We start from the raw sequence: 25,724 nt of genomic DNA on the forward strand, positions 1-25,724 counted from the left end.
TAGAAGTGTTTGAGGTAACTGAACTGTTGTATAGATTATAATGCAAATGAAGTGAATTGGAGATGCAAAAATTAAGTTTACTAGAATAAGACACCTATTATAATATTGTTTAGTAACAAATCTTCTGAAAACTAATGTATCTTGTGTTCTCACCCCGCCTTCTAGTTGAACAGTTTAAGGTGGGAAAACTCCAAGTTTTAAATTTTCTGGTGTTTTTGTTCAGGTGTGTGGTGTTTTGTTTTTTTGTTTTTTTTTTTTTCCCCTGCTACCTGCTGCTACCTGGGGTAGTTCTGAATTTTGGGGCTGTTGGCAAATGGTGTGCTCCTGAGTTGTTTTACGCATTTGGAATAATTCTGGGTTGGATAAATTTATTGCTTCAGTAGGAGGAGATTATCTTAACTCATTCTTCTTTTTTTTGTTGTTGTTGTTGTTGTTGTAATTTGTATCCTTGTGGTTACCAAAGAAAATTAGTCGATGGATCTAGCTCCAAAAATTGTGCATATTTATACAGCTTTTTAATCAAATGGTATGCAGGCAATGAATCAGTGCTTCACAGTACCTTGTATTTGAAAACAAATAAAAAGCAAGTAGTGTGATTTTAGGGAAATGCTGGTATCTGTGTGGGTTACCGGTGCCCTCTCGAGGCAAAACCGAAAGATGCTGCAGTCTGACAGCAGTAGCGTAACTGGAACTGCTGATATCTGCTCTGGACTTGTAAATAGTGGTCTCAGGCCCACGTTTGTAATCTGGTTTTACTGGGTTTTTTTGTTTGTTTGTAGGTGAAAATGCTAAAGAAGATCTGCAAGGGAAGAAAAGTCTGAGTGAGAAAGTTTCTCTCTATAGAGGTGACATTACACTGCTTGAAGTTGATGCCATCGTTAATGCTGGTAGGACATTAAATGGTTTACATTATTATGTTTTGAAAATGCTTTATAATGCCATGTTACAAGTTTGAAAGGTTGCATAAAATTGGTAAGTTCTGTGGAAATCCGTTGGAAACTATGTACTTTTTCCCAATTTCTCTATATTGCATCTATTCATCCCATGAGCCTTTCCTATGACAAGGATCGCTGTGAAACTTTAATAGCATGGTCATCAAGAAAAAAATAATGATTTTTCTATCCATCTTTTGACTTAACTTGAGTAGCTGAAACTTCACACTTGATATTGTAGAAGGCTGAATTTTGATACTAAGCTATTGCAGTATGTTCCAGTCTGGTTTTCTAAATCAAGCCATTTGTGGGCTAGGAAATGTGAAAACCTTAACAATATTCTGATAGGAAAACTGAATTTCTGTCTTATGTGGCTTGAATATTTGCTTTCTTATAGGAAGATTGTTTTGGTTTTGTTTTTCTTCATATTTTTGGTTGTGACCTGCAGAGTTCTAAATAGAATTATAGAATAGTTTGGGTTGGAAGGGACCGTTAAAGGTCATCTAGTCCAACCCCCCTGCAGGGACATCTTCAACCGGATCAGGTTGCTCAGAGCCCTGTCCAGCCTGACCTTGAATGTTTCTACGGATGGGTTTAGTTTTAATATCTGTTCTCGCTTAGTGACCGTGTCTCCATGTATGCAACTGAGGGGAAGAACTGTGCATAGCATGTTCTCGTGACAAAGGAGAAGGGGGAAATGCCTATGCAATTAATTTTTTTGTGCATTGGGTTATAATAAGCTAATTTGGCTGGTTGGGAAAGACTGGGAAGGTTTCCCCCTAGACACACGCCCCAGCCAAATCTTGCCTGCACTCCTCAACATGAAAAGAATATGGTTTGTGTGTCTTAAGGTTGGAATTATTTTTTTTTCCGCCTAGTATTTGGCTGGCATTGTCCTTAATTGTTAGGACTATTGGTTCATTTTCAAGAGCTAATTTTTGGCATTATTCATTTGGAAGGGAACATAGTGCAGTATCTTCTCTGTGATGGAATAAAGTGCAGAGATTTCCAAGGTCGTATTGGCCAAAATTGATGTACTGGCTTACCACACTAAAAAGCTGTGTGGAGATACTGGCTCATGTCTGTAAAGAGCACAGAAATGTTTGCTCGTACAGTGTGGAAGTTAGTAAACAGACTCTCTTGGATTGTTTGATGTTGTTTCTCTCTGTCTAACTCCCCACTTTACAGCGGAGATATGCTACTGGGTTTTGTGGAGTATAGCTGGAATCCTTAGTTATCTCAAAATGCATTTTTGCACTCCAAGTAATGAGTATTTCCATACAAAATTTTTTAATTAATCTTTTAGTTTACTGATGCAAAAAAGCCTTTCCAAATTACAGATGAACAAGACAGTAGCATCCATGTAGTAACACGATCCTCTCCTCACTGTGTTAGCAAAGCCTCTGAAGCGTTAATCTAATTTTTTCCCCCTGGTTCTTTCAAGATGACATTTACAGTAGTGTTCTTGCTGACTTCCTTACTTTATTACTCTATGGTAAGTCAATATTGGCATACTTCTCTTGATTTTTATATTTAGAGTCTCTTTGTTCGTAGGTCTCACTTGAATTACGGGCTGGAACCAGTTGCAGATTAGCTTCAGAATGGGAATACTTTGCTTTTTGTGATTTTTGTGATTTTTCTCCCTTTCTTTTGAAATGTCAACCTATATCCCAGGCTGCTGATGACATTATCTACCTGTAAACTTGCTTGCCATCCTGGTAAGGAATGCCTCTATCTGAGTAGAAATAAAAAATAGAACCCAATTAAATTCAACACATATTAATATGTAATTCTGAGGAAGGGATTAAAGATCACTCGAAATAACACAGTAAAACTGAGGTTGAAAGATGTAAAAAGAGGGACATAAGACTCTTCAAGTATCTAGAAGGCTATTGACAAAAAGAAAGAAGTTGTTTCTACTGATTTCTTCTGTAAATGAATTAAAAAGGAGTTGGATTTGTGCATAATGAGATACTCGGATTAGATGTTGGCAAAACTACATACTGGAAAGGACAGTGATACTCCACAGTATCAAGGTGATAGGTAGCAGCAGTCATAGGTCAGGATGTTGGTATGGGTGGTTTTTTGAGATTCTTCTAGCCCTTTTCTTCTGTAATCTTTTATATTTCTTAAAGTGCATAATATATTAACTATTGTGAATTATTAATATGCTTAGATTAAAATACTAACCTGTAGTTACCTTGAAAAATCAAATATTCTCTCTCTGCCAATGCAGTAATTAAATTTTAAGTCTAAGCCTTTGATTTGTTCATGATTTGAGTGTTTCTCTTTTTTTTCTTTTGAAGTTAAACCTTTTAAACTTACTGTGGAGGATCGCTGGCAAACTAAATGAGGAGGATGTTTTGTTTCAAGATATATATTATGCAAAAAATCCAGTTGCACTGAGATTTTTTTGTAAATCAAAAATGTTTCAGTGAAATTGCAGGGTCTCTTGGATGGTATCTAAACCCATGTGTCTGCACTGTATGATGCTTTTGCAAAGAACTTGATTTGGTTTTTCTTCTGCAATTAAAATTATCCAAGCCTCAAAGAGACAAAGCAAAAAGTAGTCATGTCCTGTTTCTCCTTTGGAAAGTTCAAACTTGTAGATGTTCTTACAGTGTAACTAATGCAATCCCCACAGTACCAGCTTCTGTATGTAAGTTAAAGTGCAGCCCGTCAAACACGGAATAGGAGACAGACTTTTCAGAGCTAAATCTGTGCAAGTTCTTTTCGTACTTGGAGCCTTTTGCCCACCCCAAATGTTAATGACTGACACCCTTCCTAACCCGGGGCACACAACTGGCAGGGGGATGGAGGGAAGAGACCTTCTTGAAACTTTCTCTTTGAATTTAGGAATTCCATTAACTATCTCCCATAATAAATAGTTTAACATACAGCAAGTAATATACAAATTAGAGCAACAGAAGGGTACTTACAGTTTGAATTTTCATTTACGTTGACTTGCACAGACAACGAAATATGCCTTCAGTAAAGGGAGTAGTATGGCAAATTCTGGGGCTGTGGAAGGGTGCCTGGTTCTTCAAACTGTCTCTGGATTTGGATATGAACATATTGGCAAAAAAAAGTATATTTTCTATTACCTGCCTGATACCTAGGGGTAAATGAGACACAAATGGGTTTACTTGATTAAACAGGGGTGTGAGAATATGTATAGTAACTTGCCTATAGCGCTGACTTTTTACTGTGATGCCCTCTTTGGGTATCCAGATAACAGCATGACTCTTTGGAGTACGGCCAGGTTTATTTTCTGAGTTAAACTACACAAACACTTCTGTTAAATTTAGTAGCTTACCTTATGCTCTGAATTCTGTTTCTCCCTTGATGTTCTCGCATACAAATGAGCCAGTTAAAGTGACAACTGCATTTCTTTCTTTCGTTAGGCTAAGAAAGGTGTTAGTGGTGACCTTATGTAGCTAAATACCAAGATATCACTGACGAGCACTGCTACAAAAGGATCCTCTTTTCTCCTAGACTTTAACAGACAAACTGAATGTTACTTACTTTCAAAAAATGTTTTACAAATATTTTATGCTAAAAGAGGACAACTATGGAAACAGTGGAAGTAAAAGTTTGTGTCTTTGCTCGTTGTCAAAACAACCATATCAAACCAGCCACTTTGAAATCATTTGTGATGAGAGTGAGGATCTATTTTCTGGCTTCTGAAGAGAGTGAGAGTTAACCTGAGATGCAGGGTGATGGAGAAAGTAGCTGAAAAAGCTGATGTGCCATTTTGCTAAAATCGATGTCAATTATCTACCCCTGTAAATGTGTTATCCTTCCAGAATGGTTCCCTAAAACTTCCTTGCTACTGATTGCATTGCAGACAGGTATTAATTTAACTTGCCTAAGGTGTCCTGTTATGTTAATTTCCTTCCCCCTTTTTTTTCAAGGGTTCGGGTAAGTTTTGTACAGAAATCTCGTTTTCACACCTATATCCTTTGCTGCTCTTTCCATATTGCGCTCTAAGAATGCAAACAAGCTGTCCCTGAAGCATGTACTTACTGTGTAAATCCATGATAACTGGCCTTTTTAACAAATTAAATATTCCTGGATGTCACTTTATCCTGATGCCAAAAATGCTTCAAGCACCTGGAAGCCAGATAACCACAATTAGCTGACTTCCAAATAACCCATGGGAACTGAGCTTGGGATGTGTGTGTGTGTGTTTAGGCAAGGGAGAGGGAAGTTATTCAGTCCCTCTGCCCCTTTCCTCTCAGCTCTTTTAACACATCTTTTATTCATACTGCAGGCATTTCCTCATAGAAAGCATTTCTGTGGACCAAATGGGCTATGGAAGAAAAATAGTTTCAGATAATATTGGAATGCTAAAGTCACAAAATGTGTATTAACCATCCCTACCACCTCACCAGCTCCTTCTGCCTCAATGTTTTTGAGCTGCTTTCTTCAAGGTATGATACAGATTTAGGGAGCAAGTCTTTAGGGAGCAAGGTGGTTAATTTAGCAGCAGTCCAAGATAAGTGGTTTATGTCCTGAGTTGTCACTCAAAGAAAAAAAAAAAAAATAATTCTTTCCCTCTGAGTCTGCTTGCCTGCTGCCTCTGCTTATTTAAAGTCTGGAAGTCTGGACAGTATGATGTGATGGTCTCATGGCTTAGGTGGGTCTGATGTAGTAACGCTGATCCTGACTGAAGTTTTCAGGGTCTATTGGAAAAAAAAAAGGATTAGTCCACCAGTCATGGGTGTATTCTGCTCACTTCTAGGCTTCTTCAAGTATGTTGTTTTTATAGAGCAGCCAATCCCAAATGCAGAAATAAGTAGTAAAAGCCTCAGTAAGGTTTGAAAAATAAATTGTACGGTACTTAAAGTATCAGCTAAGCAGTAAATACTAAATTTCCTCTGCATTTTCAATAAATGTAGGGGGAAAATACATTGCTATTTATATCATGTGCAGTAACTTTTAAACCTGAAGTAGATAAAGGAGTTGCGTTTTCAGAGTGGGTGTGATATGTATGTCTATATACCTGATATACCTTAAGTTCATCACTGCTGACCCTCAGGTATTCATTCACTTCTTATCTGTTAATAAATCTTGCCGGTCTGGTTCTAAGATAAGAAGGCATGTACTAATGTGCTTGTTTTTCGTAGGAGAAAGATCAAGGTGAAATCATTATGTGGGGGGGAAAAAAGGGATTACCCTTATTTCTATTTGATTGGGGGGAAGAGTATGACTTGCAGAACACTAGAAGGAATGTTATTTCTTCTTAGCTTTGAAAAATATTCTTAGATATCTGTACAAAAGTGTGGCACTGAGAACAGAAACCTTTAATCTACAGGAAAAAAATGAAGGTCATCAGTTCTATTCAAGTAGACCTTTGGTAATAAGTCTATAGTGTTGCTTCTAAATTAACAGTTAGTGGTTGCTGCAGTTATAGCAACTAGGTGGCTCTCTTTAAACTGCACTTGAGTGCTGGAATCATCTCTAATGCTCCCAAATCTGGGGAGAGACTATCACTTTTTAAAGGGAGCATTTTTTCCATATGAGAAAACCACATGGAAAGTAAAATCTTACTCTGATAAATACTGAAAAGGGTTAGCAAGGAAAATAATGGATAAGGAACTAGCTGGATGGTCGCATCCAGGGGGTAGTGGTCAATGGCTCGATGTCCGGATGGAGACCGGTGACGAGTGGTGTCCCTCAGGGGTCCGTACTGGGACCGGTGCTGTTTAACATTTTCATCAATGACTTAGACAGCGATATCGAGTGCACCCTCAGCAAGTTTGCAGATGACACCAAGCTGAGTGGTGTGGTTGACACACCAGAAGGACGGGATGTCATCCAGAGAGACCTGGACAGGCTGGAGAGGTGGGCCTGTGTGAACCTCAACCCCAAAGGCCAACTGTACTCTGGGCTGCATCGGGAGAACCGTAGCCAGCAGGTTGAGGGAGGGGATTCTGCCCCTCTACTCTGCTCTGGTGAGACCTCACCTGGAGTACTGCATCCAGCTCTGGAGCCCTCAGCACAAGAAGCACATGGAACTGTTGGAGCGGGTCCAGAGGAGGGCTAATAAAGATCCGAGGGCTGGAGCACCTCTCCTATGAGGACAGGCTGAGAGAGTTGGGCTTGTTGAGCCTGTAGAAAAGGAGGCTGCGGGGAGACCTGATTGCGGCCTTTCAGTACCTAAAGGGGGCCTATAGGAAAGATGGGGAAAATCTGTTTAGTAGGGCCAGCTGTGACAGGACAAGGGGTAATGGTTTCAAACTAAACCAGGGTAGGTTTAGACTGGATATAAGGAAGAAATTCTTTACAATGAGGGTAGTGAAACACTGGAACAGGTTGCCCAGAGAGGTAGTGGAGGCCCTGTCCCTGGAAACATTCAAGGCCAGGTTGGATGGGGCTCTGAGCAACCTGATCTAGTTAGCGGTGTCCCTGCTCCTGCAGGGGGGATGGACTAGGTGACCTCTAGGGGTCCCTTCCAACCCAAAACATTCTATGATAAACACACATTTTTATGTTCCTTTTTTCCTAACTTCTGATGCTGTTAGTTATTGAACCTTGTACTGTTCAAGAAGAGGGTTCCTCCACAGGAAACCATCCCCCTGTCCGCAGTGAGTCACTTCAGCTGGGGATGCTGGCATCACAGTCGCACACTGCACAGGTTCCTTAGCTTCCTCAGTACATTGTGCAGGGCCAGCTGAGGGAAGCAGAGGGGAGGATCTCTTAATTGCTTTAAGAGGCAAAAGGTGTTTTCAGGGAGTGAATTGCATCTGAGTCTTTTTAACAAATTCATAAGAGTTTGAAACACTTGTCCTGCTGTACCTCCCTGTCCCAGTACTGGAAGTGTGTGGAATTGGAAAATGTTCAGTTTTGAATACTCCGTGTTTGCTTTGCTTGTTGCAGAACTGGTTTCTACTGGACCTGACTCAACTTAAAGGATGAAATAGCCATTTTCATATTAAGTCTCAACTTTCCCTAATAAAATATGCCTTTCCTCCCTCAGGCTTCTGACTTCACAGCCGTGTTTAAGTGTTTTAGTGTAACAGCAATATCTTTCTCTAGTTTTCTTAACCGGAAATAGAAACAGATTTTCTTCTGGATGCTTCTTGTCCCAGGCTTGACCTTGAAGTATAATCTGATTGTTTAATTTTGAGGCATCCCATTTTCTCAAGTCCAAAATTACAGATCAAGGTAGAAGTACTGTGCATTGAAACTAGGAACTGAATATATTACCAGTGAATTATGCTTAAATGACTGTGTAAGTATAGATAGTGGCTGAACTATGCCTTTCCACATAAACAGCTTGTTAATGCGCAATCAGTCACTGCAGTTGCCTTGAACTTGGTGCTTAATGAACAGGTGGGGAAAAAGGATGGATTCTAATCTGGAACAGATCTGACATCAGGCAATTTCACTGATTGCTAATCCATTTCATTTGGCAACTTAATTTATCACACAGAATTTTCATCTTGTAGCTTCTGAAGGAGAAATTACTTCAGAAGTGGCCTGTCTGAATATTATGAAGGTATTTGAGTCAGTCACTGGGCCTGAACTAGTGTTGTGTATATACGTACAACCCCCTCCACCCCCCTCCCCCTTTTTTTTTTTTTTTTTTTTTTTTACAGTGACCAGTAGTTTTTACTCTGGAGCTTATTTGAAATTATTCTTCAACTCCTAATTCACTATAAAAATAAGTCACTCAACTTAAATGTTCCTGCTATTGAAAATGGAGTCAACAAAATGTAAAATCTGCCCTTAAGTTGCTTATAGGATTTTTGCATGGGATGTTTGCATTTATTAACACTGATGTTGTGGATTTTTTGTTGTTTTCTTTCAAACTGAGCTAAACACAAATGGTTGCTTATGCTGGGAGCTTCTTAGTGAGTTTGATGTCTACTAGCATGTTTTGTAAGCATGTTTTATGTTTTATCGCCAGTATACAGATAAGGAAACTGAAAACTTGTATTGAAATCTCTTGCATGGAGTCATCTGGCATCTGCCTATGTAACTTACAGTGTTGTAATTTCCTCTAGGAATAGAACCAATAATGCTAACAAATTGTTGTTAATTTAGTGTGAGCAGACTGTGGTGTTAATCAAAGGTTTCTCAAGTTAATTTACAGTTGGTGCAATTATACTTGTGTGTAAAGCCCCAGACTAATTTATATATAGTCCCCATTTACTCATCAGAAAAGTCAATGTTAATAGTTGAGGGAATCAGTCATTCTCAATCCTGACATCTGTGAGTGGGTTTATTACTGCTTTCTGTGGAAAACACTTTAAGTGTGGCTGGTGAGTAGTAGACATGGTTAAACTTGCCCTCTGCTTTTGGTCTAATCTGATTTCAGCTTAGTTCTTCCCTTTAGTGTAATACTCATTTGGATGAAAACTAAAAATCTGTGTAAAGTGACAATGATCAAGAGAATAAAACCAAAGAAAAGTACAGCCAGAGGTGCTGTTTAACTTAGGTGGATTACTTTAGCTGCTGTCTCAGTCAAACACCATTTGCTCTATGGATGTGGCAAAGGCTTAAGATAGAGGAGACTAACTCAGAATTGTACTGCAGCAAGGATGGTCACAGTGTACTTAGAAAATATCCCAGCTATGATTAATGTAACTCAAAATTTAAGAACAAAAAAAGAAAGGGTTGGCAGTGCTGTAGACACATGGCAGGAATGATTTTTTTTTTTTTCTTCCTTGTTCTGGAGTGCTTTGGGAGGGGGGAATTAATTGTGCTGAAATGTTTTTAGTATGCTAATATATTCCACCAGTGTGCTTACAGCTGTGTTGCTTAGTAAACAGAGATGGCTTCTGGGTGGGTCTCTGCCTCAGAGATGGGCCTGGGCATTATCCTGACGGATTCTGTGTTGTGCCTGCAAGCTGAGAGTCTCAGGTGATGGAATGAGGACCTAAAGCTTGCATGCTTACAAGGAAAGCTTTGCCGATCAGCCTGCCATATGGGCAGATACTGCAAACAGATAGGCACTTCATGTTAACAAGCAGTGGGATGTAAGCATTCTCTGACTTACTGAGAAGCCATAAAAAAAAAGCAGCAGAGAATAAAATATACTTTCCATTGGAACAATGCACTCAAAAGGCTCCTACACTATCAAATTGTGGACTGAGGCACCAGATGCACAGCAAGCCGAGGTTCAGAGCAATGGTATTTGACTTTCCATGTTATTCCATGCTGGCATAGAAGTCTGAGTAGAATGAGATGAGGGTGCAGGATATTTAAGTGTCTAATATCTAAATATCTAGAACAGGTTGCCCAGAGAAGTTGTGGATGCTGTGTCGCTGGAAAGTGCTCAAGGTCAGGTTGGGTGGGACTTTGAGCAACCTGATACAGTGAAAGATATCCCCGACCACGGCAGGGGCACTGGAACTAGATGATCTGTGAAGGTGCCTTCCAATCCAAACCATTCTGTCATTGTGTGAAATACCCTGGTACGGAGTTAAGTGGCCAACTGTCTCCTCTGGCCAGGTTCAGCGTAGTCTGTTGGTCTTCTGATAATTTAACGTAAAATGAGAAAGGTAGACATATTGGGTCAAGCTGCATAGGGATGTGCTTTCTATTGGTATGTAGAGAGGGGCTGATAACACACCAATGTTTTGGCTACTGCTGAGCAGTGCTTGAACAGCATCAAGGCTGTGCGTCCAATATTTTCCCCCCCACCAGTGGGCTGAAAGGGGGTAAGATCTTGGGAGGGGACGTAGCCAAGACACCTGACCCAAACCAACCAAAGGGATATTCCATACCACATGATGTCAGCTAAGATATAAAAACTAAGGGAAAAGGAAGAGGAGGGGGGACATTCGTCTTTTTGACGTTTTGTCTTCAGGAAGGAACAACTATGTATACTGAAGCCCTACTTCCTGGGAAGTGGCTGGACATCGCCTGCTAATGGGAAGTAGAGAATAAAACCTTTTTTTCTTTCCTTTTGCTACCGCGTGCGGGCTTTGCTTTTGCTTTTTCTTTATTAAACTGCCTTTACCTTGACCCACAAGTTTGTGGTGGTGTTTTGTTTTTTTTTTTCCATGGTACGTGGATTTATTTAACATGATGATGCTTTCAGGCCACTGTCTGTTTTACTTAGACCACTATGTTCTCCTTATTTCTTTGTGCATCCATTGTTGAACCCATTTATTGTCTCTGATTATTTCTGGGGTCCCTGGGGCAATAATTGTCTATATAAACCATGTGGTGCTGATATTTTTGTTCATAAAAAAAAGCCCAATTTTTTCAGGAGCCTTATGAATACAAATAAAACATTTCAAGTTAACTTTGATACTTTTTGGAGTAGAAGAAGAGTGGGTGGGAGTAGAGGACACTACTTGCATCGTTTATGACTTGTTAGGTTTAGAATTAATTCATTCTATTGTAGTGTTTGTGTGTGTTCACCTGATCTCTTAATTTCTCAGCTTTGTGCTGGGCCACGCAGACTTAGCACATTTTATCTCCCCAAAACCAGGGACTGCACGTATTGCACGCAGGGCAGTCAGACCTGTGTGGGCTCTGCTGGAGATCCAGGTTTCTAGCAGTGTTCAGTAACTAGGGGCAATAGCAACAGGCTGTGAAATATCAGGGCTCTCACTGTATCTATCGTCTTCTCTCTTAGCTTCTCTGTCCTCTGACACTGCTTTATTTTATCCATTGTGGTTTGAAGGGGTGGTTAACTTAAAATCCTTGCTCCTGTTAGTAGAACTTCTTTCCTGTATTCTAGGGTTGTAACGTGGACTTTAACCGTCAGATCAATGTAATTATTGATCCTTCATGCCATGGTTACCGTGGACTTTTATGTGTGCCCTTTCTAGAGAAAACTAGCAACATACAGGCAAAACACCTGCAAAGTTTGTGGGATCTCGCATGTGGGATGCCGTGAATACTTTCTGACAGCAGGTGGCAATAGTGCCACTGTTATTGTGAAGCCTCTTTTTGCTTGTATACCTTAATTTTCCTGGACATAAAATCAGTGATGACTTAAGCAGAGGAAACAAAATGCATGTGTTCTAGGACTGCTTGTTGGATGGGCCATTTGTATGACTCGTACTTATTAAATGTCTACTCTGTTTCATTACATGCATTTAGTGTGTGTTTGAAATAGAACGGGAGACAGATGTGGTTTGGAAGAACTGTAAGCATCTGTTTTATTTCATAGAGGAATATATTAAGGAAGGACCTTGCTTTCAGCCTGTCTCATCCTACATCTGACAGTGCAACTGTCATCTTGAGTGCCCCGATGGAGCAGTGTGGTGTAAGAAACAACTCAAAGTCTTCCTGAACAATTATGCTTTGTTTCATAATATTAAATCCACTTTTAATTGGGACTTGTGGGGGATTATCCAAAGGGTTGTGGGGTTTTTAAGCCAATGGTTGCAACAGTGTGTTCTAAGTCAAGATAGGCATGCAACATGGTGATTTTTCAAGCTTCCGCATTTAAAAAAAACCAAACCAACAAACCAGTCAAGCTTCTAGTAATTGAAAAGCATTAGGAGACAAGGAAGACTTCTTTAAAGTCTCCTCTCTCTGCAATACCTACAAAGTCTTGGCAGTGGGTGGTCAGCTGGTAGGCTGAGATTATTCATGCAGTGTTTATACTGCCCCCTCATACTTCTCTATCCGGATGTATGTTTGCTCTTTCCTACCTTTATGATGTAACTATAAATGTATTGGGATGGACTAGGTTGTTCTGGGTTTGTACAGGTACTAGTTCAACATGATCCCAGTCAGTGTAAGTCATACAGTAAGATTAGCATGGGAGTTAGTATTCCTATGCAAAACATAATCCCATTAAATATATGCAGTTAAGTATTGGATAGGGGAAGGTCTCCTTTGATTGGTGCAAGTAAACTTTAGGTTTATATCATCTAACTTACTAGACGCAGAAAATGAGATACCTACTCACCAAAATGGTAGTGAGAGTTGATGTTCAAAAATGCTGTTGCGTAGCGGTCTGGCTAACCCTGTCTGCCTCCTCTTCCTTCTCCTTTTGCTTTTGCTTAATTCTCTTAGCTGATGAGTAGAAGACTGGTGCTGTCTTCCACCCTTCGTTACGATTTCAGATTTGACTTGTGTTTTGCCACTTGCTGCAGATTTTGGGGAAGCTTTTCAGAAACGTTAGTCACTTGAAATACAGTTTCAATTACTTGTTACATAAATAATTATGCACTGTGAAATGCAATTTAGGTTTTGTTTTGACCTATGGCGGTTAGAAGCTGACTTTTCTGACAAAAGGAAAACTTTTCTTTGCAAAACCAGAAGTTCCTTTCTTTAGGAATTCAGAATGTCTCTTGCTTAAAAATTAGTACTAAGGGTATGGCTTGGCTTTGGAAACCTGGACTTCAAACCCTTTGTGTGACCTGCTGTCACTGTCATAAAAATTAGTAATGGCAGCTAAATATACATCAAAGCACCGTGCAGGCTTGCGAAAGCGGTATTTGCTTGTTAATCCAGGCACAATGACAAGTGTCGTTTGCATCATGTGCACATAATAATACACTTTTATGTTTATGTGCTGTTGTTCAGAGTTGTTTCTGAAACATGCTGTGTTGTTTGGATGTATGTGGGAATTGTTTAATTATAGTATCGAAGATGCTGCGAAGCCCTGTGCTTTCTTCAGAACAGCGTGGCAATGTGCTACCAGTGCTTCTGTGCGTCTCTGATTCCTGTAGAATTTGCACTCAGAAGTGACAAGAATGTTTGAACATGATTTTCATATCTCCTGCCTGGATTGTCTCTTGCACAATGTACTCGAATGGCCAAGAGGGAACATGGGTGGTACTGTTCCTTCCTCCTTTGGGGTACCCTGTCCTGAATACTGGCCCCTTGGCTGCAGAGGGGCTATTCGGAGCTTTGCTCCTCCCCTGAGCTGTGCTGGAGGGCAGGCAGACTCACAAAAGGGATTGCTTGGCTCTTGCTTGGGAGAGCTATGTTGTAGTGGCCCTTGTTCTTGGATGGTTTCAGCAGTGGTGCCTTGAACCCCGGGGCTTTTATTGCCTATTGTGTTTGAATAGTTGAAATACATGTAAAAATGCTGATTCAGAAAACTTTTTAGGATTACTGCTGCTTCTCTCTTTTGTCACTTGCATGTCTACACTGCAGTAACTTTAATCTGGTGTACAACATGAGTCATTTAAGTATGTCTCTGTAGCACCTTCATTTTATTCTTTAAAGCTGGCTCCTGTAGAGTAGTAAATAGAAGTAGTTAATATCTGGTATGCCTAGTTGCAGGCTGCCTCAAAAAGATGGTTCTGTCAGCTATATTTGATTTGTATTTAGAATGTTTTGCATTGCAAATCCATGTTAGAAATGCTTTTAAATTTAATGTGTGAACCATATTGCTTTTTCAAGAGAACTGTACTCGTATCCTGTGAAGTAACTTTTTATTTAAGAAATAGATTGTATTGGTTTCAACTCTATCAAGCCAGGTTATAGAGGAATGTAAGTCTTCCCACTGACGTGCTATGCTAGGTAATACTAACTGGCAACCCATTTCCTTTACATTTCTAGGAATTTGTGGTGTATAGCCTATTTCAGAAAAACTCCGTTTTTTCATCCTGTTGGTTTCAGTCCCCTTTGAAGTGATTATGTTGGGCAGTGTAGTCCAGGTCACTACTTGACTAGTTCTGAATTTCTGTAAAACTGAGTCCTGTTATTACTCTTTCCAAAAATAAAATCAAATTTTATAATGACTTCCAGAATAGTCAGTCAGTGAAAAATGGTGGATTTTACTTGCTGCATTCACTAAACTATATCAGGAGAAGTAACAGAAATATAGTTTATGCACAATTTCTTATTTCTGAGGTTCTATGACAATTTTCATTTTGGGTTAGCCATTACCTTAAAAAATAAAATAACTGAATCTACCCTGGGGGAAGGGTGGACTGGGACAAATACAGCAGTTCTTAGTTTTCCTTTGATTCCTTGGATGAAGGCATCTCCAAATGCTGGAGGCCAGATGATTTTTTGCCTTGTGTCACAGCAGAGCTTTGCCTACCAGCAGTTCTAACCTTGGCCCTGACACAGCTAATTATAGTTTTGGTTTTTGGTTTTTTTTTTTTAACTACTAGATGTCAAACTCCAGCATTTCAGATAGATGAGTGATGAGCATTAGGTCTGTTTCACCACCAAGAATGATTTCTCTAGCTTGTACCTCCTTTCAGGCAAAAATGAACCTCTTTAGAAGGCTCAAACTTGGTGTTTTGGTAGGCCTTAGAGCCCAAAGGCTCTTTAGGTCAGGAGTTTACAGCTTTGGAGTCTGCAACTCTAATTTAGACTAGTCCCTGACACCAGTAAGATATTAGATCAAAATAAAAACTGTTTCTTAAATTCAAAGTTCATCCCCTGACAGACAGCACAAGGGGTATTTTCACGTGGGAGTATTCCTCTCTATTATATACTCTTATCAAAGACACAGCGTAATGCTTCCGTTCCCTACTTCTTTCTTAGTGCCCATGTCCCAGGGGTTGAGTTGCATCTGGCTTCTCATCTTCCTTCATGTTGGCATCATCAGACTCAAAACAGGATTTGAGCTGGAAAGTGTAGTTCAGCGATATCTCTGCTGCTTTCCTCTTCTCTCCCATCCTCTAATGGCTTGCATGCAGCAGAGCAGCTTCTGTTATGACTGCATCCTCCCTTTCTACCCTTTCCTCCTTTACCCTTCTCAGAGAGAAGGATGTGAGAGGGGAAGCGTACACGGTGTTGCCTTTTCTCCTTAAAAGGCCCCCTGTGAGCTGTTATCACATAAAAGCCCCACAACTGCAAATCGGTGTCTCAAATCATGACCTTCAGCCTTTGGTTTCAGCCTTTGGTGCCCTCATGGGCACCAGCAGTCAGGGAAGTTGTGCTGATGTATTTAAAATTGCTTTTTCTTATTTGGACCAGTGCTAATCATCCAGGAAAGCTGAGTTTTGTTCTTATTTCTTGTCGGCCTCTTCTAGAGATCCAAGGCTGTTCTGCTTTGCCTGGGGGTGAGAGTGAGATGGATGGCTCCTTGGTGTCTTTGCTATAGACACTGTGCCTCGGGAGTTTTCCCTGAGCGCTGCTGGAGTCACTTCATATTTCATAATTCCCTGCTGACAATTAAGTCAATTTGCTGGTGCAGGCGTGATGGAGCTAAGCTAGGACATGTTCCTTTTTTAGCCAGGATATGGAGCGAAAAGCTTACTCTTCTGCTTTGATCGAATTGAAAACTGAAGCATATCGTTACCTGTCCCTGGCTTGGAATGTGGATCACATTTATCAGAGACATTGCCACCCTTGCTGGACTTCTTACTCATGAATTTATTTTCCTTTTTTTGTTTAAGGGGAGGAGTAATCAAGGCAGGCATGCACTGAGTTTGATGCAGAAGATGGTAAAGCATCACTCCTCAGCAAGAAAGGATCCAGCCGTGAGCTGGGGAGCCTGGAGCTCTAGCTAAGGACCTGCTTGTGGGAGCGGGGGAAGGACATGGCCTCAAGATCCAGGGCTTTAGGAAAAATGGGCAGGCGCTTTGGATCTGTGTGAACTAAGTAGTCTCCCTCTTGCCCAATGTGGTCTCAAACTGGATCAAGGGATTATTTTTTAAATTCCCTGGCTAAATGCATCATTCCTCCTGGTATAAACATTGCTTTGGCTTTGATTTTTTTTTTTTTTTTTTTTTTTTTTTTTTTTTGTTAAACCACATTATCTTACATAGTCTTGCTAAACGTATAATTCAGTTAATATTTTTGTGTTCTACCTTGGGTCTAATTTTTCTTCAATCCCGGCATGAATACAGTGCTGCAGATCTGGAGTTAGTCTAGTGAAATGGAGGATGATTTAAGAAGTGGAATTTTGGGTGCTTTCTGTTGTGGTGAAATCAGTTTACGAATTATCTTACTTTTTTTTTTTGCTTGGGGTTATGTGTTTTAGACATAGGATCTTTCTAGCTGATGTTTATACACTTTTAGCGTAGTATTTCATTCTCACTGCCTATACTGCAATGTGTGATATTGTGTATATTTGCACTCTTTGTATTTTTTTTTATTTAGTTGCAGTTCTAAGAGTTTCCTCTAGACTAGCTAAGTAAATACTCTGCACCATCAGCAGTCTGCTTGGCATGGCACAAATACTGAAGATAAATCCCATATAATTAGCAAAACTGAAGAGTTTTAAGCTACAATCCTGAATTCTGTTCCCTTGCAATGTACCTCTTGTGAGTGTATACAATGAATCTATGAATTAGGTAAGAAAGAAAACGTACGTATAAACTGGAAATAAAATCAGTTGCTGAATAGCCCTATGCTTTTAATTGGACTTTTGTACAAACTGGTCCAGGTATCCCACAGTTGGCTAATTCTTAGCAAGATTGAGATAAATGTATTAATAGAACTTCAGTGGTGCACACATGAAAGTCCTGTTTTTATGTTACAGAAGTTTCTTTCAATTATATCCTCTTTTAAATGCTTTTTTTTCTTTCTCTGTAGGGTATCATAACTGAATTTCCTGCCATGTAACATGCATATGTGTGTGAAGATAGCTGATGGGAGAAGGGAATGGAAAGAAAGATGATGTTTGAAGAGATTGTTTATAGATTTTTTTTTGTTTGTTTGTTTTATACTGATGCAACTGGTGTCTCACTTCTTTCTTTTGAAAACTTTACTGTGAGAAGCTGATATGTTAATGGATGTAGGATTTCCATTCTCAAGTTATGTGAACTACTTCATCTTAAGACTTGGAAATCTGAATTGGGTACTCCCAAAGCATCTTTCTTCTCCTTTGTCCAAAATGTTTGCTTTTTGGAGTGCATGGGTGACTCTTCTTGGTGCTAACACATTATTCTTCTGAAGCATTGTATGTAATAGCTTGCAAGTTTTATGAAAATGCTGATTTTAAATAAGGCAGTTGTGTCACTGGATGGATTTGGGTTTAAGCCTTGAAGCTGGAAAAAGCTGCACAAGTTGCTAAATTCTGGTGTAGGTGTAGTCACATTCACTTTGGATGGATTTTTCATACATAATTTAAGGACATATACAAGTCTTGAAAAATGATGTGTTAAAGGGCTATTTCTCATTGAAGTTGTTTTTTTTTTTTTCTCCCCTCCCCCCCAGTATTTAATAAAAAGGCACTAAGTTTTGTTCTCTTTAAAAGCTGCTCTCTAATCACTGTAGTTCATTATTTCAGCATCAAAGTGTAGTCTGTAGAGGGAGGCAATGAGGTGTATCCACATCTAGAAATTAAGCAATAACCATGTAGTTTGGTGTTTCAACAGGCTTTGTTCATTAGTAAGTACAATGATCCATTGTAAGTACTTGCTGTAGTCATGATGTTCTTAACAGTCTGAAACTTAAACTCTCCAGAATGATTTTTTTTTTTTTTTTTTAATATATATTCTTGACTGAAGCAGTGCTACCACATGTACCAAATGTATTTCCGTGTGGCTTGGTGTAATGGTAACCGTTCTGCAGAGTCATCATGAGAAAAAAGTATCAGAAATTGTGTGTTCATATGTAATGTATGCATGCATGCGTACGTGGCTTTGGATTTACCAATAATTTATGCTTGCACTGAGAGCAAGAGCAACAGGTATAGACATGGCAGAATGACTGGAAAAGCTTCTTTAAATAAAACACATTTGAAGGAATTGAAGCAAGAGAAGGAAAAACAAAGGCATAGCAAGCACTGAGGAAAACATATATTTTTGACTGAAGCAGTGCTACCACATGTACCAAATGTATTTCCGTGTGGCTTGGTGTAATGGTAACCGTTCTGCAGAGTCATCATGAGAAAAAAGTATCAGAAATTGTGTGTTCATATGTAATGTATGCATGCATGCGTACGTGGCTTTGGATTTACCAATAATTTATGCTTGCACTGAGAGCAAGAGCAACAGGTATAGACATGGCAGAATGACTGGAAAAGCTTCTTTAAATAAAACACATTTGAAGGAATTGAAGCAAGAGAAGGAAAAACAAAGGCATAGCAAGCACTGAGGAAAACAGAGAAAGGGGAGAAAAAACCAAATTGCTGCAAATTAGTGGGAGAAGGAATTTGGCACTGAAATATAGGTGGGCACGTACAGAAAAAAATTGTAGTGATTCGGGTTTGAATTATTGAAGCTCATCTTGCAACTTCATGGACCCAACTCTTAATGATAAAGACAGTGCCTACAGATCATGAAGTCTGATCAATAAGACCATAGGACATGAAGAAACGGATGCTTTTAATTTATGAGAAGGTGAGGGAGTGTTTAGATGTGCTAAAGATGTGAGTGGGAGGGAGCGGGAGAAGGTCACTTGACCAGGTGTTGTGGGTTGGGGCTGTAATGATACAGCAATTTGGAAGCTTCTTGGCAGTAAAAACAATTAACACTTTAGTCTGAATGAGGGGGGTTTGTCTGTGCTTTAACTCCTCTCCTGGAAGCTGCCAACCCAGCATTGTCCTGGGCAAGCGCATGAAAATGTGGAAGTCGGCCATTTGATGAAATGTCTTTCACCTTTCCAACCTCAGTGAAGCAATTTAGCTTGCGACTGTATGTGGGTAGCTTTTGTTAATAATGTCTGCGAAGTAATTGCGAAATGCTTACATGGGGAAGAAAGGGAGCCTGTGTTTTTAGTTATTTTTGGCATTGTAAACTGTTTGTTGCAGTAACTATTCTCCATCTATGAAACTGAACCACCTGTAAAAAAAGCTGCTGATTTTCAGTTATGTTCTGCAGCGCAGACTGTACTTGTAACCTAGGAACTGTGCAAGAAGGTGCCAGAGTGCGCAGAGATCTCTTGAATCTGGAGGTTTTTTGGGCAGGGGTGTCTCGGTGCAGTCCTGCTGGAGCGTGCGTGCGGCACGTGCTGCTGTGGCTCCTGCAGAGGCAGGTACGCCACCCTTGTCTGCTGCACATTGGTGCTCGGCCCGTAAGACAAAGTGCAAAGCCGTAGCTCTTAAATGATTAACTACCGATGTTTAAATCTTATCCAAAGAAATGGCAAGCTGTCTAATAACCATAGTTGCCTTCACATTATACGGAGAGCAAAAGGTCGGTGATCCCAGGCCAATGCTGGTCTATCGGTTGCCTCCTAACAAGCATCAAATGTTTTATAAATGGAGACAGAGTTCAAATCACTGCTCTTCAGGTTTTTTTTGGTGAGTGCAGCACTGAATTTATTTAGTTTTTATTGTGGGGACTTCAGGTCGCTAGAGTGTGCTGCAAGCCCAGCCCTGTGCAGCCCCAGTGCTTTCCTGGCCGCTGGGCAACCGTGAATTTTTCATCATGTTGCTTTGCTGTCACCTGGGCAACTTGAGCGAATTCCCCTGCTATTTTCTTTGTGTTACACCCTGCTTGCCTGCCAATGAATGACCTGGTGGCTTGTTAGCCTGGTACCTGGGTACCCCAGGAGAGCATCGTGTCATTAAGCAGCCGCCTTTATTTTGCCGAATAAGGAGCCCATACGAGGTTGCTACGCTGATAGCTTATAAAGAGTTGGTATCAATGGCATTTAATTAAACCGTTTATAGGCGCTGTGTAGTAATGTTTATGGAGTTGGGTTTTTGAGCTTTGTGGTGGTCAATGTGGGGAAGCAAATGCAGACCTGCTGCATAGGGCTGTGTATGGATGAAAGCACATTGTGTGCTTGGAAATGTATTCATTTTCTTTATCCAAAAGTCTTAGTTCTGCCTTTTTAGAATAAATGTGGTCTGTTTTCCACGTTCCTGCAAGTTATTCTTTGATAGAGATGCACAAATTGAAATCAGTAATTTTTTTGACACTCCATACTTTTCTGCTTGGTCAGAAAAACTTTGTACAGTTGAATTCTTTTCATATTTTTGGTGAAGGCTGAGGCAGTCTGGATGTCTAGCTTGAGGATAAATCCAAACGTGTAGAAATGTAATTAAAAGATTTTTTTATTACTTCTGCTGTCCTGTCTTATTTTAATTAAGTTCATCCTCTGATGAAAATTGCACTCTGAAATATAGTGGGAAATCCATAATGTCTTCTCTTCTTGGATGAAGATCACTGTTGACAATTCTCCTCTCCAGGCATGCTGTGAGTTTCTGCCATGAGAATAAAAGCTCAGCTGTGCTGGGAGCAGTTTTCATAGGGACAGGGCTAAAGTTGTGAGGCTTCATATAGAAATGGAGCACAAATGCCTTCCATCTGAAGTGTGAGATTAACCTGTCTTCCATGTAAGTAAATGTGTCTTTTTAAAGACGTAACTTTCTGAAACCAAAAGCCTGCTAAGAAAAAAGCACTGTTATGTATACATTTCTATACCTATACATTCTGCAAAGAGGAAAGAAATCATAAACTTCTACTTGTTTCTTAATGCTCTACAGGAAGGCAATCTAATCCGAGGGCAAAGTCTATCTGAGCACCCCTATATACACAACAGGATTACCAGCAGTTACTAACATCAAGCTACTGTCAGGGCAACCTCTTTTGTTTTACTCGCAGCTCTGTGTGCTGTTGCATGTTCCAGTGTTAATCTCGTAACTCATTCTGTGAAGCGGGCAGACTGTCTTGTGCAATTTAACAGAAAACTGTAGGAAATATGAGCGTGGACTAGGACAGCTAGGAAAAAATACTCTGAGAAAGGTCCCCTTTCCTGCCCCCTCTGATAATTTTGACTTCATGCAAAACCAGGTTGTCTGGCTATTTTCTGTCTCCGTGGAGCATGTGGATCAAGTGGCCAAATCAGACCAGCAGAATCTTTAAGTGATGTTAGTGTTTTATGGCAACGTCATAACATTATTTAATCTGGAAATAGTTAGGGCTGCTAATATGTCTGGAATTTGTGCCAGATGGTCATTTTCTTGTCTAGAATGATACAAGCTAACCCCCATCCTCCCTCAAAAAAAAAAAAACCCACCCAAACCCAACCCTACAAACAGGTCTAGCAGCTTCACTCTTCATACAATGCATGGAGCTGTTTTGTTCAGTGTCTTTAACAGAACGTGGTGAGCACAGGTTTGACACACCAATTTTCGAAAAGTAAAAATTCCCTTTTCGGGCTAGTGAGGGATGAATGTTTTTGGTTAATTTTTGCTTCACTAATGTGAGAAATAATTTTTTCTATTATTATTTTTGAGCTATATGTTAAGGTTGTAAATTTCCTTGGAAAGCTAGCAAATGGAACATGCCTATGAAGAGATTAACGTAATTATACTGCAATGCTCCACTAGCAACAGAGAGCAGTCTGGGATAAAATTATTTGGAGAGATGCCAAAGCCAAGTTTGGTTCCATTTTAAGCTAAAACTAATTAAAGTGGTCAGGTCTTACAGTGGTCAAAGGTTGCTTAGCTGCTACTTGAAATAAATGAATCTTTTTCTCAATCAGTAACGCTAACAGCTATGTGTTTGCAGCTGTCTTCATAATAAAAAGAGCTCAAAGAACTCTTGTTCTTTGTATACAAGAACTCTAGTTCTTGTATGTATGTTTACCTTGTGTATGTCTAATTTAGCGTGTCAAGTGCTATATTCTGGCCATGATATGAAGTTACCTGTCTCGCCAGCTCTACCTATTAGTCTTTTTGTCTATGCCTACCTCCTCCTTTCGTATTTTATTTCATTTGTGGGGAGGAATTCTTTTGAAGAAACTTCATCACGAGGCTGCTTTAAGACTTTCTGTTTCAGAAAAGCTGCTTTGGGTCATTCTACATATTTAAAACAGCTGTGTGAGATTCAGGAGAACAAATACTGATTCCTAGAATGTAAAGTCTGATGGAATGTTTTCTAAAATATTCTTAATTTTTCAAATCTATGCCAAATACAATTGACCTCAGAAATTCTGTTGAATGAGCTGTTGGTCATGAGGATAGTCAAGAGTTTTCCATTTTTAAGTGGTGTAACCATCTGGAGCCATATATATGTATACTCAATGCTAAATGTATTCCTCCCTCCTGCAAATACTGATATGTAGTAATTTAAAATATGCTTATGGCAGTTTCAAGAATGGAGAGCCTATACTCACTGTCAGTAGTAGGTTTTCGCTAGAATCTCTGTAGGGGATAATGCTATATATAATGAGGAGACCTTATCCATATGTTCCTAATAATCCAAAATGGTCCAAAAGAAAGGACTAGAGACTTTTTTTTTTTTTTTTGCAATCACATGAGCACTGATGTGGTGTATATACCCAAGGTTTGATCTCAGCATGTTAAAAGTGAATTTTGCAGTCTTGCATTTTGTAGTTTGGAGGTGTTTTGTAGTTTGAAAATGTGTTTTCCAGTGTCCAACTTACTGCATTTATGTACCCAGTTCTGGCTTTCTGCTTCACCAAACAGCACAAACCTTTGGAAGCCACTTCACTTATGCACACATGCATATGTGTGCACACACACGTGTGTTGAAAAGACATAGCCAAGCAGGTCATTCTTTCATGCTTTTCTTATGGATGAAGTGTAAAATTTAGGCACTGGGGGTTTTTTGGTGGTGGTTTTTTTGTTTGTTTGTTTGTTTTTTGTGTTGTTTTTTTTTTTTTAATCATAGTAGGGCTCGGGAATGGCTCTGGGCAAATACCTGGGTGAAATTTACATTTTAGCCTGAAGAACTATCTAGAAATAAATTTGCTTGACTTACTTGTTAGTCCAACTGTCTTCCCTCTAAAAAGGGGGAAAAAAAAATCATGTTGATAACTTTTAAAAGCTCATTTAAAGTTTAATTATTAAATTTAGCTGGATCTGTTTGTACATGGGGAGGAAAAAGATCTGAGAAGATCTGGAATAAAGAGGCTGATACCAGCCAGAACTACTCGCTGAAGCTCTTATATACCACTTCTAATAAATAACTTTTACTTCTAAAGTTTCACCTAGCTCTACTCTAGACTTACCATGAAATGTAGATGTCAGGCTTGACTTGCTAAATTCCAACTGAAATAATTAATAATTTGCCCTTGCAAATTCATGTGGGGCTTTTTATTCCTTTCTATTCCCTGCCCCACCCCCCCAGCTTTGAAGTGGTACATCTAGGTATACTCTGTGTGTATATGTATATATTTTACTATATGATATCCATTGTGCCTGAGTATATTGAGGAGGCAAGCTTGAAAGCATGAACTGGGACAGGATGTCAGTTGACTTTCTGTGTTTTTGGATGTCTCAACCCTGATATTTCACTAAAGGTATTGGGTTAAATTAACTTTGCATATTGGTCTAAGGAAGTAAAAAAAGCTTGGTGGGTATTGCAAGTTGCAAAGAGGTGCTTTTATAGCTATTAACTATGTTGCCAAGATATTTTTCATATATGAAAACTGTAAACATGAGATCAAACAGGTTGTGTAAGACTTGCTTTGATTTTTATAGCGTCTATGTATAATTTTGGTAATAAAGTTTAAGCACAGTTATGAAATAATAACATTTCCTTTCCTGTGAATTTTTGTTGCTGTAGAGTGTACCCTTATAGCGAGCTTATGTATCTGTAACTGTTCACAACAAGCTTTCAACACCAACTACAGAGGAGACTTATTTAACCAGACTGGAATGGCAATCTAAAGCGACGCTAACGAACCCCGAGGGCTTGGGATAACTCTCAGTTATAACAGGTGCTCACTAAGCTGGGGTTTAGCAATTTGTTGCCTCAAACTGTGAGGAAGGCAACCCGTCTGACCAGAATGTCAGTTCATGAAACTTCCTCGGAGACGACTCCAGAGTGGTCAATGTGTAATGTTAAAAACTAACAAAACCTTTTCATTAAAAAGGCAAAAATATACTTGGCTGAGTGCATTGAGAAAAGTGCTCTACTTCATTTTTCAGTAAAAGAATTTTAAAAGCTTTTATTAACAATAAAAAAAAAAGTTACATTATAAGCATATTAGGCTGGATGCTGTCTTTACGTGTTACCCTACTGAGACAGTTACCTGCTGCTCGGCTGTGGCAGTTCCTCCGTGTCTGCCTGGTGTTCCCCTTGCCTTTGCAGGAGAAAGGCGCTGTTGTCAACAACAATGTGCTGCCCCATGTTCCTGGCTCTGGGGAACTTGGGCTCTGACATTGAGCAGCAGCCTCTAAATGCCAACTTTCTTAATGCAAAATATATTTTAAATAGTTTGCTGCTATTGCTGTAAAATTCCTCCACCAATTTACCAAACTGCTCTGTTTTGGCTATCTTGTGTCTTGAGGGAGGGAGGGCTGGCTGCCCTTAGCCTTTCAGAGCTGAGGGAGCTTCAGCGTTAAACTTCTCAAACTAAATCTTCTTATTGTAAAAGTGATTAGATTAATAGTCAGCGGGTCATAAATGGATATTAAAAGGACTGGGCGTAAATGTATGATCTGACATCCTTAACGGAGCAGTTACGGATGCAGGGGGAATGCAGGGGAAAGGGTCTGCAGGCAGTTGCTAGGCTGACATGTTCTCCCTGAACACAGTCTCCTGTTGCTCCCATCAGGGAGAATATCCTGGGCTAGGCAGACCAGTCTTGTGCGGTAAGGCATTTCTTCCTCCTAATAGTATTTTGGAGGGGGGGTATCTCACTCTTAAGAACTAAACTGCTCACGCTTCTCCGGACAGGTTAATTTCCCCTCTCTGCCCCTGTCATCAGGACTAAGTCTAAATTTGCATAAAATATGGAAGAAAAGCTTCTGCACTTATTTCTGATAGCACTGATGTCCAGAGCCATTCTTCCATGGTAGGAATAAATGTCATAAGCCAAGTCCACCTTCTCTTAATATTTTTTTTTTTCCCTTTTATGTTCACAGGTTGCCTTGTAATGACTGACAGTTCAATTACTTCAGCAACATGTAGCTATTCGTGATGTCATGAAGCTGCATGTATATTTATATTTTTATATATATATATATATATATGCACGTAGTTAAAGCCAACCAAGGCAGTGAGGTGAAGGAGGTCGCCCTGTATTCCTAGAAGC

General features: G+C 39.7%; 1 protein-coding gene across 1 annotated transcript in view; it reads left to right on the plus strand.

Moving 5' to 3' along the window:
• Nucleotides 1-25,724, plus strand: part of MACROD2 (mono-ADP ribosylhydrolase 2) — an 892,593-nt gene that overhangs the window by 24,321 nt on the left and 842,548 nt on the right. Inside the window, exon 4 of the mRNA XM_009634665.2 lies at nt 780-887. Coding sequence (XP_009632960.2) covers nt 780-887 — 108 coding nt within the window. The remainder of the gene's footprint in view (nt 1-779; nt 888-25,724) is intronic.

The sequence above is a fragment of the Egretta garzetta genome, unplaced genomic scaffold (assembly GCF_000687185.1).
Source record: "Egretta garzetta isolate BGI_Z169 unplaced genomic scaffold, ASM68718v1 scaffold252, whole genome shotgun sequence".
In the NCBI taxonomy this organism is placed as follows: domain Eukaryota; kingdom Metazoa; phylum Chordata; class Aves; order Pelecaniformes; family Ardeidae; genus Egretta; species Egretta garzetta.